The 18,050-nt window shown below is 44.9% G+C and overlaps 1 protein-coding gene across 4 annotated transcripts in view; it reads left to right on the plus strand.

Moving 5' to 3' along the window:
- The window catches only part of JAKMIP3 (Janus kinase and microtubule interacting protein 3), a 123,914-nt gene extending 106,383 nt beyond the window's left edge, over positions 1-17,531 (plus strand). For all 4 annotated transcript variants that reach the window (XM_027840504.1, XM_027840505.1, XM_027840506.1 and 1 more), the window contains 6 exons: positions 4,243-4,308; positions 5,406-5,474; positions 5,572-5,649; positions 14,705-14,908; positions 15,548-15,613; positions 17,481-17,531. In XM_027840504.1, the coding sequence (XP_027696305.1) occupies positions 4,243-4,308; positions 5,406-5,474; positions 5,572-5,649; positions 14,705-14,908; positions 15,548-15,613; positions 17,481-17,531 (534 nt within the window). The remainder of the gene's footprint in view (positions 1-4,242; positions 4,309-5,405; positions 5,475-5,571; positions 5,650-14,704; positions 14,909-15,547; positions 15,614-17,480) is intronic.
- Positions 17,532-18,050: the final 519 nt, after the last annotated feature.

The raw sequence follows: 18,050 nt of genomic DNA on the forward strand, positions 1-18,050 counted from the left end.
CTCCCTTGGAGCAGAAACCCATTTGCTCCAACTATGTCTGAGGTAACCAAAGTTCAGTCTTAAAGGGTCCCCCTGGTGATATAGTACTACCAAGGATGACCAGGGAGAGCCAGTCTCCAAGTTGGATACTATGGATGGTGTGCCATCCATTGCTTCCACATTCTGATCTATATTCAGAGACATAAAATCTTTGAGCGCCAAAGGTCTGGGAGGTAAACCATGAAGGGAAGCTTTTTCCCACCTCTGGGTATAAGCCCATTTGGGGCATGCTGACTTCATATGAATTGACCATGATCTTGTCGTAATCCAGGCTGTTGTGTCTCCTTCTAAAGCATGGGACATGAGCAGGGCTAAACTGTAAGATTGGCCATCTGAGGACTGGTATTCCATAACCAGAATCTGATGGCTCATTTCTTGTCAAGAGCACTAGTGGCTACAAATCCTCCATGCTGGTCCTGGATGATGTTTGTGTTTAAATTGATGATAGGGAAATTTAAAGGGGGAAAAAACCCTGTTATATCTCTGCCTACCTCGGATAGCCAAGTGGAATTGTGGCTGTTGGGTTAGACTGAGAAGGGGAGAGGATGCAGGGGGTGTGAAGGAGAGAGCAGAGCAGAGACTGCTCCAGTAAATTGGAACAGCCGTCGTCTGGTTCCCAAGTGAGCCAAGACAGCAGGATAGAGATGCTGCTTGCTGAGACTCACCACCAAGGAGAAGGAGGTGGCTACAGCAGTGTGGAGATTGATTGGGTGCCTGTAGGTATGTGTTAACATGGAAGGGTTTCAGACAACAGCCCCCAGTCATTTCTATTCATTCATTCACCCACCATTCATTCATTCATTTATCCATTTAGTGAGCATGTACTGGGAGTCTACTAGGGGCTAGGAGCTGAGGAAGGCAGAAAGATAAGTGAGCACCTGGTCTCTGCCCTTGCAGACTACTAGGGGAGAGAGAAAGGGAGATAAGACACACAGAGAAATAAATGTGGAAAGTGTGGAGTGAAACCTGTTAAGATAACTTCCCAAGGGGGAGGGAGAAGAGGGGACAGTGAGACAGCAGCATTTCAGATGGGCCCAATGGAGGAGTAGAAGAGTCGGCAGGTAAGTTATCCATACCCCCTCCCACCCGGCTCAGTTAGCTTTACCTTGCCAGTTTCTCAGTGGAAGCACGTGACCGAGGCCTATTTGGCTCACTCTCCCCCAAGGAAGGCGGGCAGATGACTGCACATATGTTCACCTGAAGCCAGAGTGCTCAGATTGTCTTGTCCCAGGCCTGGCCCCCTGACAGCCTTCCATGCCTCCACTGAGATGATTATGGTCACTCGGTTTCACACTTTTCGCATTTATTTAGGTTATCATTATTTGTGTAAGTTCCTTGTCTTCCCCCTACCAGTTGGCAAGTTCTTTGAAAACGGGGACCAAATGTCTCTTCTGTGTTTCTCTTGCCCATGTCTCCCCCGTCTCCTAGCATATCATTGAATGAATGAATGAATGAGTGAATGAATGAATGAACAAATAGACAAACTGGAGTCTGTTTTAAACTTTTCCAACTGGCCACGTTAACTCATATCCAAAGGCAACTGGCCAAGCCTTATGTTGTACCCCTCTTCTTCCCCAGTGTCAAGGCTCAGATTCCAGCAGGCTCTGTGTCTTTCCTGTTTCTCTTGGCCCATTTGGGAGCCAGAGAAGTCCAGTCACACAGTAGTAATGCCCTCTGGGAGGGCCTGACATCACAGGACAGCTCTTCATTCCCAAATCCAGTGGTGTTCTCTCAGTCCTCACCCATGTTGACTTCTTGGCAGCCTTTGATTCTGCTAGCCGCTTTCTCAAAGCTTTGTCCTCCATGGCTTTTCTCTGGACTCTGCTTCTACCTGCCTGCCTGTCCCTTCCCGGTTCCTTTTTCTGGATCATCATACATCTCCTGATCCCTAACCATCAGTTTTCTCCAAGCCTGTTTCCTCCATGCTCTTCTCTTTATATATTTCCTCTCTTGGTGATTCCATGAACTCATGTGGGTTGAATTATCACCTCTACATAAACGGCTCCCAAATCCGTATGTGCAGACATAACCTTTCTCCTTCATGCTTAACTTGAAGACATTGGTGCTGGGTTCAGTTCTCACATCTTCCACTTACTATCTGTGTGACCTTGGGTAAATCATTTAAATTGTCTTGTCCTCAGTTTCTTCATCTGTAATGTGGGGGCATTGGACCAGTTAGTCTCCAATCTCTGCACTTGAACATCCCACCAGGACTTCAACCTTAACGTGGCCAAAATGAAACACCATTTTCTTCCCCTGATCCCATTCTTTTTCAAGGCTTCCCATTTCTCTTGAGGGCATCATTATCTTTCCAGGGCCCAGATTCTCCAACTCAAAGTCATCTCTTCCTTCTCTCTCATTCCCCACATCCGCTCAGCTTCCAAGTCTTGCCAATTCTATTTCTGCAACATTTCTTGCTCTTGCTTAAGAACTCTCTTCTGGGTTACTGTAACAGCATCCTAATTGGTATCACCATTACCAGTCTCTCCTTGCCCCAAAATAACCTTCCCCACCTGCCAAAGTAACCTTCCTAAAGCCCAAGTCTTATGTCACTCCGCTGCTCAAAGACCATCGGTGGCTCCTTATTGCCTCTAGAAAAAGCAATGCAAAGTATTTCATGTAGGGGTTAAAGCCCACAACCTGGTTCCTTCATACATTTCCAGATTTATTTCCTCTTATTCCCATTCCACAATCTATATTCAGCCAAACTGAACAACTAGCTTTGCCCTGAACTTGGCATCTTACCATTTGTATCTGACCCTGGGCAGCCTCAGCCTCCATGCGTTGCCTGGGATGTGCTCTGTCCTTAGCCATGTTTCTCCGAATCCTTGGCTTTCTTCAAGGCTGAGCTCAGGAACCCAGCACCTCCTCTTGGAAGCCGTCAATGATCTGTGGTCCTTCCAGTCATCAGGGCTCCCTCCTCAAATTCTGTTTGCACATTTAATTGCACCTCCTTGCCCCTGCTTCCACCAGGGGGATCTTGGCTTTTAGAACCCAGGGCCCCGTTTTCACTCTTCTCTTTCCCAGGACTAGTGCAGTGCTTCTCACGTTAACAGAAGCAGCAGCGACAGTAACAACAACAGCAAAACGTAACTGCTTTTGACAGTATGGGGAACTCTCAGTGTGGACACTCCATCTACCGATGCAGATTAGCAACTTTCCTAGCTCAACACCTTCCCATTAGAATGGCAGCTCCCAGAGGGTTGGGATGGGTTTGTGTCTTTCTTTTCATCCCCTTCCCTCTCAGCAGTATTCCTCTCCCTAAATGCCTGCATAGTACTCTCTGCCTAAGAGGGAGGAGTCTCCTATGTGTACGCATGGGCCATAGGAGTTTGAGTACCCAGTTCTGTGCCTCGCTGTATTTATGAAGGAAACGTTGATCAACAATTAGAAGCCTCAATCAGACATCAGATCCCAGCTCCCAGACCCAAGGTTATCCCCACGGATGTGCATGGACGTTGGCTGGGAAGCATGGTAGAATTCCCCAAGTTCAGACGGTGTGTGGCCCGTGCTCCCCTCTGGAGCCTTTGTCGAAGGCTCAGTTCCCCAGTGTAACCAAATTAAGATGCTAATGCCATTGTCAAGACCTGAAGGCAGTGACTGGGAGTCAGGGATGGAGGTCTCCATCACTCCTGCCAGGGCCATAAATAAAACATATTGGCTGGAGAATGTGGGAAATGCCAGAGACTCCAACCATTTTCCAAGCATGAATATTATATTTATCATTCCTGGTTCCCGGGCACTGTTTTTAATAATTCGTAGGATGAATTTATACCACATTCACTTTAAACTAAAGTGTGCCCAGAGACATGGGTTTGGGCAGAATGCTCATCAGTGCAGTCTATAAGTGACTCCATGTGTAAAATGGTGTCCTGGGGGCCAGGTTTTCTCTACTCTAGCAGATACCATGAGATCAAGTCATTAATAAGTCAGAAGAAGCTATGGAGAGGTTTGAATGGGAAAATAATCGGATGATATATCTATGGACAAAATCCAAATGTGCCTTAGAAGTTTGAGGAGATGTGAACATGTCTAGAACTGAAGAAAAGTAAGGAGATATAAAGAGGAAACAGAGCTCTGCTATCTTGCTAAATGCTTCTCCAGAATGTGTGGCATCTGGGACAGTGGAGCACTAACGGTGTAACCCAGCACTAGGCAGAGCCACCTAGACTCACTGACTCTCTCTTCTGTTTTTGCCTATAGAATTTGACCAATGAAGAGCAAGTCATTGTCATCCAAGCAAGGACAGTACTGACCCTGGCTGAGAAGGTAATAGACATTTTAGCCTTTTTCTTGTACACAGTTAAGTATCCATAGTTGTACAGACCAGAAAGATGTGGTTCTTCTGAATTAGGAGATGGGGAGCATAGATGGAAACCCAGTAACTACACCCTGTCATGGAATAGTGTGTGAGATGACACTCATTCCTGCACAAATAGCATTCATAATAAAGTTTGTCCACGTCAGATCCATTTGGACTTTGGGATGCAAGATACACAAGTGTCCACATGTACTAAGCTTAGGTTTTAGAGAAGATAAGCAATGAATGCCACCTTGCCACAAAATTTGGTTTGACCTGTAAAATGGTAGCTTAGACTGTTCACTGAGAATGTACCCATACCACAGCCCTGTGGCATGGGACTCACAGCCCTCCCCTTGAGTACCTCACAGCTTCTTGAATCCTGCAGACCCACTCACACTTAGCTGCTTACCCATTGTCCACATATGGCCTGCCTGATGCTTGTGCCTGTGAGGGACAGAGGGTGAAACATTCTGGGAGAGTTTGGGTTAGAAAGATGACTGAAAATGCAATCCTTCTTCCTGTATTCATTCTCTTTGGAGAGCCTGGGGCCAAGAGACTCCCTTCCCCCCAACTAACACCCCTTCATGAGACCTTTTCCTTTTTTCCAGAGGAGAAAAACTAGAGATGGTTTGGTTGGGGAGTGGGTGGGGAGGAGGAAGGCTTCCAGTAATGCCAACCCACCTGAGCTACCCATCCCCCAAAGCCTGATCACCCAGGGGCACCTTGGAAGAATCTCACTGACATGTAGCATCACCTCTCTACCACAGGGGTAAGTGAGCAGCAGGCAGGCTCACAACTGGGCTCTGACAGTCTCTCTTCACCTGGGATTGTACTCAGGACTAGAGCTGGGGGAGAATTGGCTTTTCCCCCATCATAGGTTTGTGTGATGGGCTCCTTGCTACACAACTGTGGAGGACCCTGAGGGCTCTCTTTTCATTTCATTCTCTGCTCAGCCCTTTTGGGCTGTCTTCCTGGTGCCATTTTGGCTCATCTTGGACTGCACCTTGTGTTCCTTTGATCCCGATTAATTGGGACTTGACTACTTGTCATCTTTCATGTTCAGTGGCTCCAGCAGATAGAAGTGACTGAGTCTGCCCTACAGCAAAAGATGGTGGATCTGGAGAATGAGAAGGTAGGCAGAACCTCCAAGAGAAAGGAAAGCCACTTTCAAGGCTGTGGGGCTGGCCCACCCATAATCGAGTCATGCATGCCCTTCTCTCTGTCCTCAGGAGTTATTTGGCAAACAGAAGGGCTATCTGGATGAGGAACTGGACTACAGGAAACAAGCACTGGATCAGGCACACAAGGTAAAAGCCAAGTCCCCACAACGCACGGCCAGATTGAATTCCAAGGGCTTTAGGAAGCCTCGGCGGAGTTTACATCTCCAGCTCCCTCGTCATCCTGGGCACCTTCGGCAGCTACCAACATAATTGGCAGCTGAAAGCAAAATGAATGTCCCTAGGCTACACTGAGAGATATAGTGTCTAAGACTGGGGTACTGAGAGTCCCCTCGACTCATCCTGAGGAAGACACATTAGGAACAACGGTGGCAAGCTGGGGAACATTTTGGTCAATGTTGATTTAGGGTTAAATCGAGGTAGGCGACCAGGCAAGCTGGATGAGGGTGACTAGGCTAGTGAAGGATCCAAGATCTTGCCAAATGAAATTGGGGTGAAGAAGCTAGATATGCTAACCCTGGAGGAGAGAAGACTCGAGGAACACCATACTCTTTGTCTTCAAGTGTTTGAAAGGCTGTCATTTAGAAAAGTTTGGTTTGCCCCCAGGGAGGAAGAACCAGGAGTAATGGAAGGATGTCGTCAAGGAGCAAATTTAGGTTTGACGTCAGGAAAAACTTGCTAAGAGTTCGAGCTCCCTAAACATGGCAGGAGCTGCCTCAGGAAGCAGCTGAGTCCTCTCTCACTGATGTCTGTAAATATAAGCTGGACGTCCTCTTGTTAGATCTGTTGCATAGGGCCATTCTTTTCCAGGTATGGGTTAGACTAGAGAGTCATAGTGGTCCCTTTGAACGCTTAGCTTTTGTGACGTTATCTTAGCTTGCTGATACTCTTCCCAAAATGTAGCATCCACAGTGGAACAAAATAAGTACTTCAGCTGTGATATGGCCAGTGCAGAGACAGCAGGTCCCTCAGCCCTGTGCTTTAGACACAGGGGGTGACTCTCTGAGTGAAGCCAAAGTGCACATTAGTTTTCTAGGCTGCCATATCATACTGTTAACTCATGTTGGGCTCGTGGTCCACCAAAGTCTCCAGATGTTTTTCAGAAGGACTCTTATTTTGGCGTTTCCTCTATCTAGTACTTGTAAAGTTGACTTTTATAACACCAGTATAAGACTCTATATTTCTCACTAATGAATCTTGTCTTATTAGATCTAATCCAATGTTCTATCCCATTGGATCCTTTTTGGATCCTGATTCTGTCGTTCAATGTGTTAGCTTTGGGACATCCACATTTTGATAAGAATGACATGTCTTATCAATTAAAATAGCAAATAGCACAGAGACATACACAAATCCCCGAAGTACTATAATAAAGTCCCCACCCCCACTGCCTGGATTAGAACTTTTCATGGCTATCTGGAAGTTCCAACACATCCCAAACCACTTACCTATATACTTATACAACCCACATCTCTCCATTCTTTTCTACAAGAATAGTATGAGACACTGTCACATGCATTACTGAAATCTGGGTAAATTATATTTATAGCATCCCCTGGTCTTCCAGTCTAGTGACGCTGTCAAAAAAGGAAATGAGGTTAGTTTGCCATGACCTATATTAGATGTGGCACTGATGATTTGGGGTGATCACAGCTTCTCTTTTGAGATGACTACAAGCCTTCTCAATAATATTGTTTCCTATTATTCCTGAGAATAGAAGTTAAGCTGATCGGTCTATAGTTTGCAGATTTACTTCTCTTTCACAAAAAAATGGCAAAATACTTACCTGTCTTTACTATCTAGATGTCTCATTCTCTAATATCTTTTTTTTTATTTTAAAAGTGCTTTATTGACATCTTTTTTTTAACCTCAACTTCAAATTTATCTCCCCCCCACCCAGAGGGCCATTCATTGGCACAAAGAGTAAAGAAGAGTCAGAGAGAACAAAAACAGGTCAGAAACCCTAGGTAAACCAACTAAATGACATCACAGCAAATATCCCAGCCATGGCCCCTCACTTCTGCAAGGAAGAGAGAATGGAGTGCCTTTTCAAATCTCTTCCTTAAGGTCAAGCTTGATCATTATAATTACCCAACACTCAGGATTTTCTCTCTTTTCATCAGTCTGTTTACTTAAATTGTTATATCATTAAATACAGTTGTCTATTGACATCACTTTTCCTCAGTTTCTATGTCTCCCCATGCTTCTCCATATGCTTCATAGTCTTTGTTTTTTTTTTCTTATTTTTTTCCCCAAGGCAATCAGGGTTAAGTGACTTGCCCAGGGTCACACAGCTAGTGAGTAGCATGTGTCTGAGGCCAGATTTGAACTCAGGTCCTCCTGACTCCAAAGCTGGAGGTATATCCACTGCACCACCTAGCTGCTCCTTCATAGTCTTTGTTTCTTGCAATACTCTGTTACCTTCATGTTCCACACCTATCCCCAGCTGATGGGCTTCTATTTTGTTTCTATTTATTCTCTACTTGAAAAAGTGCTACATGAGATATTTTGGCATATAGAGGACCTTCCCTTCTGTGTTTGACTTCTTTAGGCTATATGCCTAGTGATGGGATCTCCAAAGGGTGTAGTCATTCTTTTGTTTTGTTTTGTTTTGTTTTGTTTTAACTCAAATCAGTTCATTTATTAGATTAATGGGAGTTAAGCTAACTGCAAAAAGATTTTCTCTGTACAACCTCTAAAAAGCATAATGTTGGTAATCAATCTTTAAATTTATTTTTCTTTGAAAATATAATTTGACTAAAATATGAGTCAAGGCACTAAGCAATTATGAAGACATATCTTCCCTATTACACCGGTTCATAATAAAATGCTAAAAACTAATGATGAATTACAGTGAATGGTATGCTTAGTACACCTTTGTGCCAAGACATTGTCTTGGAGTAAAGGATAGCTAAATTTTACATTAGTGTGAAATAAAATATCTAATTTAAATTTTAAAATATTTTGTAAAGTTTTGAATGAATTTCACAGTTGAACTTTTACAACAATTGACACAGAATCTTAACAGAACTATCATTTTCAATACCCCATCAACACGAAACAATTCCCCCAGTCCCAAACATAACATTTTAAAACAGAATCTAGAAAATAAAAGCCACATTGTATTTCTAAAGAAATGATAACTGTGTATGGGCAGATATTCACCAAATATAATAAACTATTTTAATGTAAAGCTGATAAATTTTTAAAATCTTACAGTTTGACAGAAAGTTAAGCCAGCCAATCATCTCTTAGGAGTATAGACATTCTAATCACTTTCTTAGCATAATTCCAAATAGCTTTCCAGTCTGGTTGGACTAATTCCTAGTTGCACAAACAGGGCATCCACATGCCTGTCTTTTCATAATGTTGCCGAGTCCCATAGTTCGTCATCTTTGCTATTTACTGGGTGGAAAGAGAGACCTTAGCATTTTTAAAGTTTGTATGCCTTTTATTATTATTATTGACCTGGAACAATCTCTCACATGGTTATTTTCAATTTGCAATCTTTTAAATAGTGTTTGTTCCTGTGAGTTCCTTGAGAGCAGGGACTGGTTTTTGTTTATTTGTTTGTCTTTCTCTGTATCTCCATTGTTTAAAATGGGGTGTGGCACGTTGTAGGCATTTAATAAATGTCAGTTGACTGACTGATTGACCTATCCATAGGAAGAAAGGCCTTTGAATGATCAACGGTAGCAGCTCAGCCGTCACTTGGGCCAGTACTCTTGGTCCTCTAGGAGACAGCTTACTCACTTGAATTCACTGAGGGCAGCAAGATGCCATGTGATTGTATTTTCACTTAACTTGAATTTGCATCCCATCCTATCCATTCTATTCTTACCAGACCAAAAAATATTCTCCTGGGAGAAGAAATAGAAGCAAAATACCAGTTAAAGAATTCAGATATTTCACCATTATTGACATGACTTCTCCCTTTTCTAAATCTTCCTCTAACATCACAACAATAATCCATTTGGGAATTTTTCCAGGAATTAGGCTAAGCTCATTGGCTAGGAGTTTGTAAACATCACCATTAAGATAGCACATATCTCAGGCACAACCAGAAAACCTCATTAGTACCCATTAGCTTGGGCTGAAGAACCTGAGATCTACCTAGTTCCCCAGAAAAATATGTTTACAGGGGATAGAGTCCATTCTCAGAGATTCAAACCTTATGTATACCCACCTTACATAAGCAGAACTAAACCTACTTTTCAAATGAGCAAGAATAGATGTTGATGTATATATGTATGTATATATGTATATATGTGTGTAACCAGGCTAGTGAAAGACCCAAGATATATACAAATGTGTTTATGTGTATTCATACCTACAGTACATATGTATATACATGTGTGTATATATGTGTGTAATCAGACTAGTGAAGGACATAAAATACACATATGTACATATGTGTATATGTTTATGCATACCTGCATGTATACATGTGTGTATTATGTGTGTGATTAACATATATATGCTATATGAGGGCTGTTATGGTTTATCCTTCATTCTTGAAGACGACCAATGACACCAGGAGGGTGATATCTTGACTTGCAAATGAATTAGATTTAAGTGAGGCAGGACTGTGCAAAGTCATCAGTCTCACTCTCTCCTCCAGAGTCATTGGAGTGGCAAGGTGTAGGTCAGGAGGACTGGAGATGGTCCCAGATGCAGTGGGAGACCTTGGCCTTTTCAAGCTAAGCTCTTTCCCAGGTCTCAGTTTGACTGAGTTGATGCCCATTCAGTGATTAAAGGCTAGCTAAGAATTGGGGCAAAAGATGGCCTATTTTGCCCTCACAAAAGAGTCAATCTGGGAAGGGAAGACCCTCAGAGTTTCTGGCCAGAACAGAAACAATTGTTGTTTCCATTCTATGGGAGGTTTGAAGTCCCACCAGATGAGAGCATGGGGGAGGGGTGTGGTTTGCACTAGGGAAGGGTACTCCTACTCAGATCCATTGACTGGTGTTATTTTTAAGGCTTACAAAGCAATTTACATCCATTACTCAAGTTCATTCAGTAAGCTCTGGCACTGTGCTAGGCACCAAGAATATAAAGACAGAAGACAAAGCTGAAACAGTCCCTGCCCTCAGGGAGCTTACAGTCTTCTGATTTTATAAAGGAGAAATCCTTTATAAAAGCCCTGTGAAGGAAACCTGTAAGTATTATTATTATTGCTGCTTCATTGATGAGCATTGGGATAGCTTTCCCAAAGTCCCATGGATTACTGGGTAGAAGAGCCAGGCCTCAAACCTTAGGGCCATAGATTGAGAGCTGGAAGAGGCCTTGAATGTCATCTAGCCCAGCACCAACCAAAGCCCAGAGAGGTGAGTGGCCTGTCTGTGGTCATAGTCAGTACCTGCAGAGCTGGGATGATTCACAACCAGCCCTTCTGAGTCCAAACCTAAAGCTCTTTCCGTAGCATCCCATCTTCCAGTTATTCTGGGGTGTAGGAGGTGTAAAGAGGAAGAGTGAGAGATAAAGCAAGCTGGAGACAATTCGAGATGCCCTTGAAAGCCACACAAAGGAGTAGACAAGAAAGGTGGTAGTTTATAGGGATAAGTGAGGATTTTTTCTCCCAGCATCAGTAGCAGAGTTGAATGGTGAACTTCCTTCTTTCTTAAATATTTCCCATAACAATAGTTAGATAAAAAGAGTTGGACTCAGATGGAATATATTAAAGAGCTGGCTTTGTTCTGGGCAAAGCCACCAGCTTCCTAATTCTGCCTCTTTTGTGTTTGATAAATCATGAGAAGCTCCCATGGACAGGAAATTATTAGAATGCATTTTTGCAAATGTAGTTAAAGAGTATTTTCCTTCCAGTCCCTGAAGCCTGTGGCCTGTAGGAAGCTTTCTTACTGTTTATATAACCAGAGCAGGGGGCACAGAAGGGAGAGCTGTGGGGGAAGCTCCAGATGCCAACCCTAAGATGGGAACAGGTTCACACATGGGAGATTGCAATGTCTCCAGGCAAGCTGGATTTTATAGCGATTTTGCCCAAGGAGAAAAACAACATTCATTGAAGAAAATGCTATATTTAAAAAGGTTCAAACAAGAAAAAAAAGTTCAAACTTTGTTCTGAATCTAATTGAAAACTTCTCAGGATATCAATCAATCATTGGGATCTTGACCCTCAGATAAAAGGAAGCACTCCCTGGATTTGTTCCGGTCCTGAGTTAACTGGCCAAAGCACCATTATGCATTATCATTAGGATGATGAAAAGACCATCCATCCATCCCTGGGCATTCACCAGCTTAGCAATGGCCTTCCTCAAAAGTAGCACCCAAATCTAAATAAAGCATAGTACTCCAGATGTAGTCTGCCCAGGGCAGAGGACAGTGGCACTGTGGCCCTCTCACTCCCCCCACCCCATCTCATTCTGGACACTCTGCCTTCCCCAATGCAGCCCAAAATCACATGAGCATTCCTGACTGCCTCCCCACACTGTTGGGTTACAGTGGACTTGTGGGCCACTTAAATCTCCAGATCTTTTTTCCCTTTCCAGATGAACTACTCCCAAGTCATTCCTTCCCCAGTTATGGTGGAGTGAACACTCCATGAACACTCAATATCACAAGTCTGAGTTGTGTGTCATGTGGAAAGAGTTCTAGCCCATTTATTGCTTCTCACATGTTGAGATATGTTCTTGGGAGCTCATGCAGGATGGCTAACAGTACCCATGGCTCAACCTTCTGGGCAGGGCTCATAATGGTCACCGTGACTTCTGCCAAAACTGGGGAGAAAACCTGACTATGCCCATTTCCACTCCACTCTTTTTCAGCAAATAAATACTTCCATGTGCTGACAATACGTGAGGAGCTGACCTTGGTGCTGCAAGGCCGGAGAGGTGCAGGATGCCCCTTTGGAAAGGTCAGAGGCCTGGAGGCACCAACAGTTCAGTAGCATATCCCCAGATTGTATGAAGACAGAAAGGCAGGAAAAACAAGGAACATTCTAAGAAAAAAGTCCCTATAAAATAAATAAACAAACAAACAGATGGATAAGATAGATAGATAAATAAATAAGAAAGTAAATAAATAAATAAATAAAAAGTCCCTATAGGCTAGGGTATCAGGGATGCTTTGCCAAGGAGGGGGGATATGATCTAGACCTTGAAGAGTAGGCAGAATTTGGCCTAACAGTATAAGGAGGGAGAGAGGCACAAGCAAAGCCATGATCAAAAGACTGGGCAGCATTCCCACAGAAGTGAGAGTTAGAAAGGACCTTTGACAGTATCTAATGTCCAATCCCCTGTAGCAACAGATGAGAAAACTAAGATCCAGAGAGGAAAAGACTTGACCAAGGTCAAACTGCTGCAAAGTGGCAGAGCCAAGACACAACCCCTGTCCTCTCTCCCAAGCTAGGCCTCTTCCCATGATGGGGAAATCACTTGTGAGTCACTGCTTAGAGTTGCCAAGCACCTTGCCTGCATATTTCCCAGTCAGCCTTTTACTGGAGGAATTTGTATTGATATTTTTCATATGGGCACGTCGCCCACCATTTCATCCTTGCACACTCACACCCTTCCCCTGTGCAGAGCAGCGCCTGAGTACACAGTGATAAACTCATGGGTGCTTGTTGAACTGAATCTTAGCAATGGGCACAGAGCAAGTCAGGGGAGAGCAGAGAGGGTTCACTTCTGATTTCTGTCCTCACACGCGTAGCCCAGGGCACCTTGGGATAAAGGAGATACTGGATTGGTGGCTGTTGATTGAATAAGCAATTGAGTAACAGTGATGGTGAAAATGAAATATTTCTGGTCAGGTTTTGTGGCAGCGCAAGTGAGCATCTGCTGCTTGTATTAGACCCTGTGCATTGGCCATGTTGCACAGCCCTGGGGCTACATGGCGGTCCTTTCACCATCATTCCAGTAATGCCATGAACATCCACATGGTAGGAGGGCAGGAGACCAGAAGACCACTTCTCTCAGAAGTGTTCAGCTTTGCCTTGGGCTGCTGACTTTATTTTTCCTCCTAAGAAGGAGAGGGTTAAATGAATCCTATTGAATGGGTTGTCTGGTCTGCAGCATTTAGATCAGGTGCAACTTGAGGCACAAGGAAGAGCCCTAGTCCTGGAGTCTGGACCCAGGTGCAAGTCCCATCTCTGCAGGTTACTTCCTCTATCTGGCACTGAGCAGGCAGCCCCCTCTCTGGACCCCATTTTCCTTCTCTGTAATGTTGAACTAGATGACCTTCAAGGCCTCTGCTCTATCTAACTCAAAGCCCCTTGGACTGTGTGGGAGAGAGGCAAAGCTGGGATCCAGAAATCTGTTCTTGACTCCCTACCTCCAGGTTGTGGGTGTTTTAGGATGATGGGATCTGGTGACCTTGGGCAAATCCTTTCTCTGGAGGTTGTTTTTGGTGCTTCTTCTATCCCGGGAAAGGGATGACCTTGGCAGAGCCATAAGGAGGACTCTTTGTCCCAGAACAAGTGGCATGAAACTCTCCTCACTTGAGTTGGGAAGGGAAGGGGGTCCTGAGATCTCTAAGCAAGGATGCTTCTAGGAGGTGGCTGCAGGCAAAACTCTGCCCATTCTCTGCTCCCATTTAAAGTCCTGCCAACGCCACCAGCACCCTCTAATCTGGGGCCCTGAGGAAAGCCCTGGTCAGCCACCTTCATTTGGGTTCTGGGACCATACAATTCCAAATGTCCCTTTAGACTCTAAGTACTGAGATTTCACTTCTATTAATATATTCATTTTAATTGATCTTTTTGTGCAACATATTCATCCACAATTCCCAAGCCTTGGGGATTTATCTACCTAATATCCTTCCATGGAATGGAAGTAAATAGATTACTGATGGTCAGAAGGAGGGAAAGAGCTTGGGGATGGGAGAGAGCAAGCCTAGTGGGACCCTCCAGTGGGAAGGGATGCTGAGCAGATGGGGATACAGTAAGAACACAGAGTACCTTGGAATTGGGGTGTCTGTAGGGGTAAAAGGGATAAAGAAAATTGGAAGGACATTGAAGTCTGACAAGGTCACTACCCTCCTACAAAGCCTTTAGGGGCTCTCTTTTGCCTCTCAGAGAAAATATAAATGTCTCATCTTGGCCTTTAGGCTCCACCACTTGGTTTGGCTCTGCACTCTTAAAACTGCCATCTGTGCCTACTGGGTGTCTGAGAATCCTTGCCACCCTGAGAGGGAACCTGGTAACAACATCTGTACACCTTCTGATCCCTAGCAAATCCTAGAGCTGGAGGCCATGCTCTACGATGCCCTGCAGCAGGAAGCTGGGGCCAAGATGGCAGAGATCTTGTCAGAGGACGAGAGGGAGAAGCTAAAGGTGGCAGTGGAGCACTGGAAACGGCAGGTCATGAGTGAGCTGCGTGAGCGGGATGCTCAGATCCTAAGGGAGCGCATGGAGCTGATTCAGCATGCCCAGCAGGTACACACCAAAGGGTACCTGGGAAGCAATGTACATGAAGAGTTGCCTGGGGGGGGTGGGGGTAGGCATGAGGAGCCTGGGGCCATGGCCCTGATAGGTATGCATTGAGAGATATCCAATGTAGTCTCTGGGAGCCTAGAGCCATGACCATAGCAGATGCGCATGGAGGGACATTCAGGTAACCCAGCTCTCCAGGGCCATGCCCACACCTCCTGAATCTTCCTGGGATCACTCTCTGATTCCTCCCCACTGCCAGGCTCTGTGACTCATCCAAGCTTTCCCTGGTTATGTCCAGAGCTAGATTGTGGGAATGACATTGCAGTCTGGCTCTCCAAGGCTACCCTTGCTAACACCACAGATCCGACGTCCAACATTCTAGGCCTTCTCTAATTTGTTGCTGCTTTTGCCAGCCTCTGGAAGACTCTGTGAACAGTGTTTCATGATGGTCTTTTCCACTGACGGCTTTGCACACGAGCTTGTGAGCATGCACACATATGCACACGCTGACTGTCTTTTCTCATCAAGCACACATCTCAATGGCCTCTGTTTTTGCACACATCACCACAGCCACTTTTTCCTTTGGCTTCCATGAACTTGGTGACTTTCATGGGTTTTTTTCCCTGATTTTCCACTTTGCAGAGGATAAAAGAGCTAGAAGAGAGAATTGAAGCCCAAAAAAGACAAATTAAGGAACTGGAGGAAAAGGTAAGAAAGTCCTGGTGCCTTTAGGGGCATCTGGGTGGGTCTGGCTCATAGAGCAAGCGAGGCCCTGCTGGCAGGAGGGTCCTGTGGCCATGAGCTGACTCTCAGAGCATTTGTGAAAATTAGGAAGGTCATTACTCATTGAAGCAGGATCATCTCAGAGAGAGGCAGTGTGGCATAGTGGATAGGAAACTGGCCTGGGGGTCAGGAAGTCCTAATTCAATACCTGCCCATGCTACCTATTGTGACTCTGGACAAGTGGCCTTATCTCTTGAAGACCCATCTCCATGAATGAGTTGCAGGGCAGACACTGACTTGCCCTAGCAGAAAGAAATTCTTCATTGGGAAATCCCTGTACTCGTGAAACCCAGCAGCCCCCAATTTCACTTATAGGCCTTTCACCCAATGTTGCAGTGTGGGGCCAAATAGGAGATGCTCAGAGGGTCCAGTGGGAGGAGATCTTTGTCTATTGTCACTGGCCCCTGAGCCTCAGCTACCTTTTCTCCATGTCACATGCATGCTTCCTGGGCCCCAGTCATCTCTAGCACATCTTTGCATGATGTGGGGATGATGCCAAAACTTACCCAGAAGGTTCACTCCCTTTCTTGTCATTGCCCAGGATTCATCACAAGTGACAACTCTTTGGGGTTTCCATGTGGTGGATTTGGTCTATTTTTTTAGAGTCACATCAACCCCATGAGATAGGTAGGTAGGGTATAGACCCATTTTACAGAGGAGAAAACTGAGGCTCAGAGAGGCTCAGGGCAACACATCTGTTAAGCAGAAGAGACAAAATGGCTTAGTTTCCCAGCTTACCTGACAAAGTCCTAATGAAGAGACTTCTCTGGAATCAGAAAATATGCGTTCAAATCCAATTCAGATGCTTCCTATCTATATAACTTTGGGCCTTGATCTACCCCGGCTCTTATTTCCTTAGCTGTGTTGTGAGTGAAAAGCCTGAGAGTCAAAGTTTCTGGGTAATTAATAGTCAATTTATTCATTAGCCTAGCTAATAATCAATAAATTGGTGGTCAGTGGTTTCTCTCAGTATCCAAAGACACCTAATGAAGACACTGAATGCCTGAAATGGTTTTTTGAAAGAGAATGCCCCTGACAGGAGAAATCAGCCCTGATTGGACATATTAATGAGGAGGTGAACTAAAAGTCTTTAGCTTCTTCTGCTGAGAATGAGGCTTGATGTTGAGACTCAGCCACCTCCAGCACTCTGGACAGAGGAATCCATCTCCACCCAGACCAGTCTGCTTGGTTTTCTCCTCCATGAGCTGGGTCACCCTAAACTCCAGTGGAGGGCTATAAGAACGTGGGCTTACTCCCTAAGGGAAAGAATTCACTAGATTAGATTCTGTTTATGCTCTACACAGAAGTAAGGTCTTCTACCCAAGATCAAGGAGCATGTTCCCCAGGATGAAGACAATCTCATCTATCAGCCGTGTCCTTCAGAGACTGGCTAACTGACCCACAGGGGCTGGTCCCTTCAATGTTTATTGTTAATATAATAGCCAAATAATTTCCCTCATCTCTAAAATGGGACTAGCTGGCCTCAGATACCTCTTTCAGCTCTGGGTCCTTGCCTCTCTGACCCTCTAAGCAGGGACCTGCTTCTAAGGGACCTCCTAGCTTGATTGCCCAGGCCCACTGAGGTGATGTTTGTGAACAAATGGCCTTTGTGGGCCTCTCTATCCACCACCCCCATGTACCCTACCTGGAAATTACTTGCCTCTCATGTGTTTCTTCTCTTTCTAAATGGCAGCTTGCCTTACTCTGACTGCAGTCATCAGCTCTTCCTCACCAGACACACTGTAAATTCTGTTTTCTCTCTCTTTTCTTCCATTTCCCCCTTTCTTTTCAGTTTTTATTTTTGTTTTTATTTTTCTCCTTAGCTTTCATCCTCTGGTCATAGTCTGCCTGAGTGCCCAGTCACAAGGGGTGAGTAGACTCTTCCGACCCAGCTTTTGTTGGACTCATTTGACCCCGTCACCATCTTCCTGATTTTTTGTTCTTCACTTATTTTTATTTGTACGTTTCAGTTTCCAAAAGAAGTCAGAAAACACATTTCTCTTCTCGGAACAGACGGCAATGGCTGCCAAGACAAAAACTCAAGACGTTAGGACAGCAATTTCTGACTCTGACTCCTGATTTTGTCCCTGGAGACAGAAGAGGATTTATTCTTGGTGACCTTCTCCTGGAGTGGCAGGGAGAGAGAGTGAGGGTGAATTCAAACCCGGTGGGATCTTCTTCAGTGCCCATTCCTTGGGTGACCGTCTGTTTTCCACGAGCCAGAAACCCAGGAAAAGCCTTCAGCTTAGCCTGGAGGATGGTGTCCTCAACCCAGTTCCAGGAAGAGGTCCCAGTCCCCTGCTGTGCAGGGAGTCTCTCTCTCTCTCTCTCTCTCTCTCTCTCTCTCTCTCTCTCTCTCTCT

This window comes from Vombatus ursinus, unplaced genomic scaffold (assembly GCF_900497805.2).
Source record: "Vombatus ursinus unplaced genomic scaffold, bare-nosed wombat genome assembly UNPS02014845.1, whole genome shotgun sequence".
NCBI lineage: Eukaryota > Metazoa > Chordata > Mammalia > Diprotodontia > Vombatidae > Vombatus > Vombatus ursinus.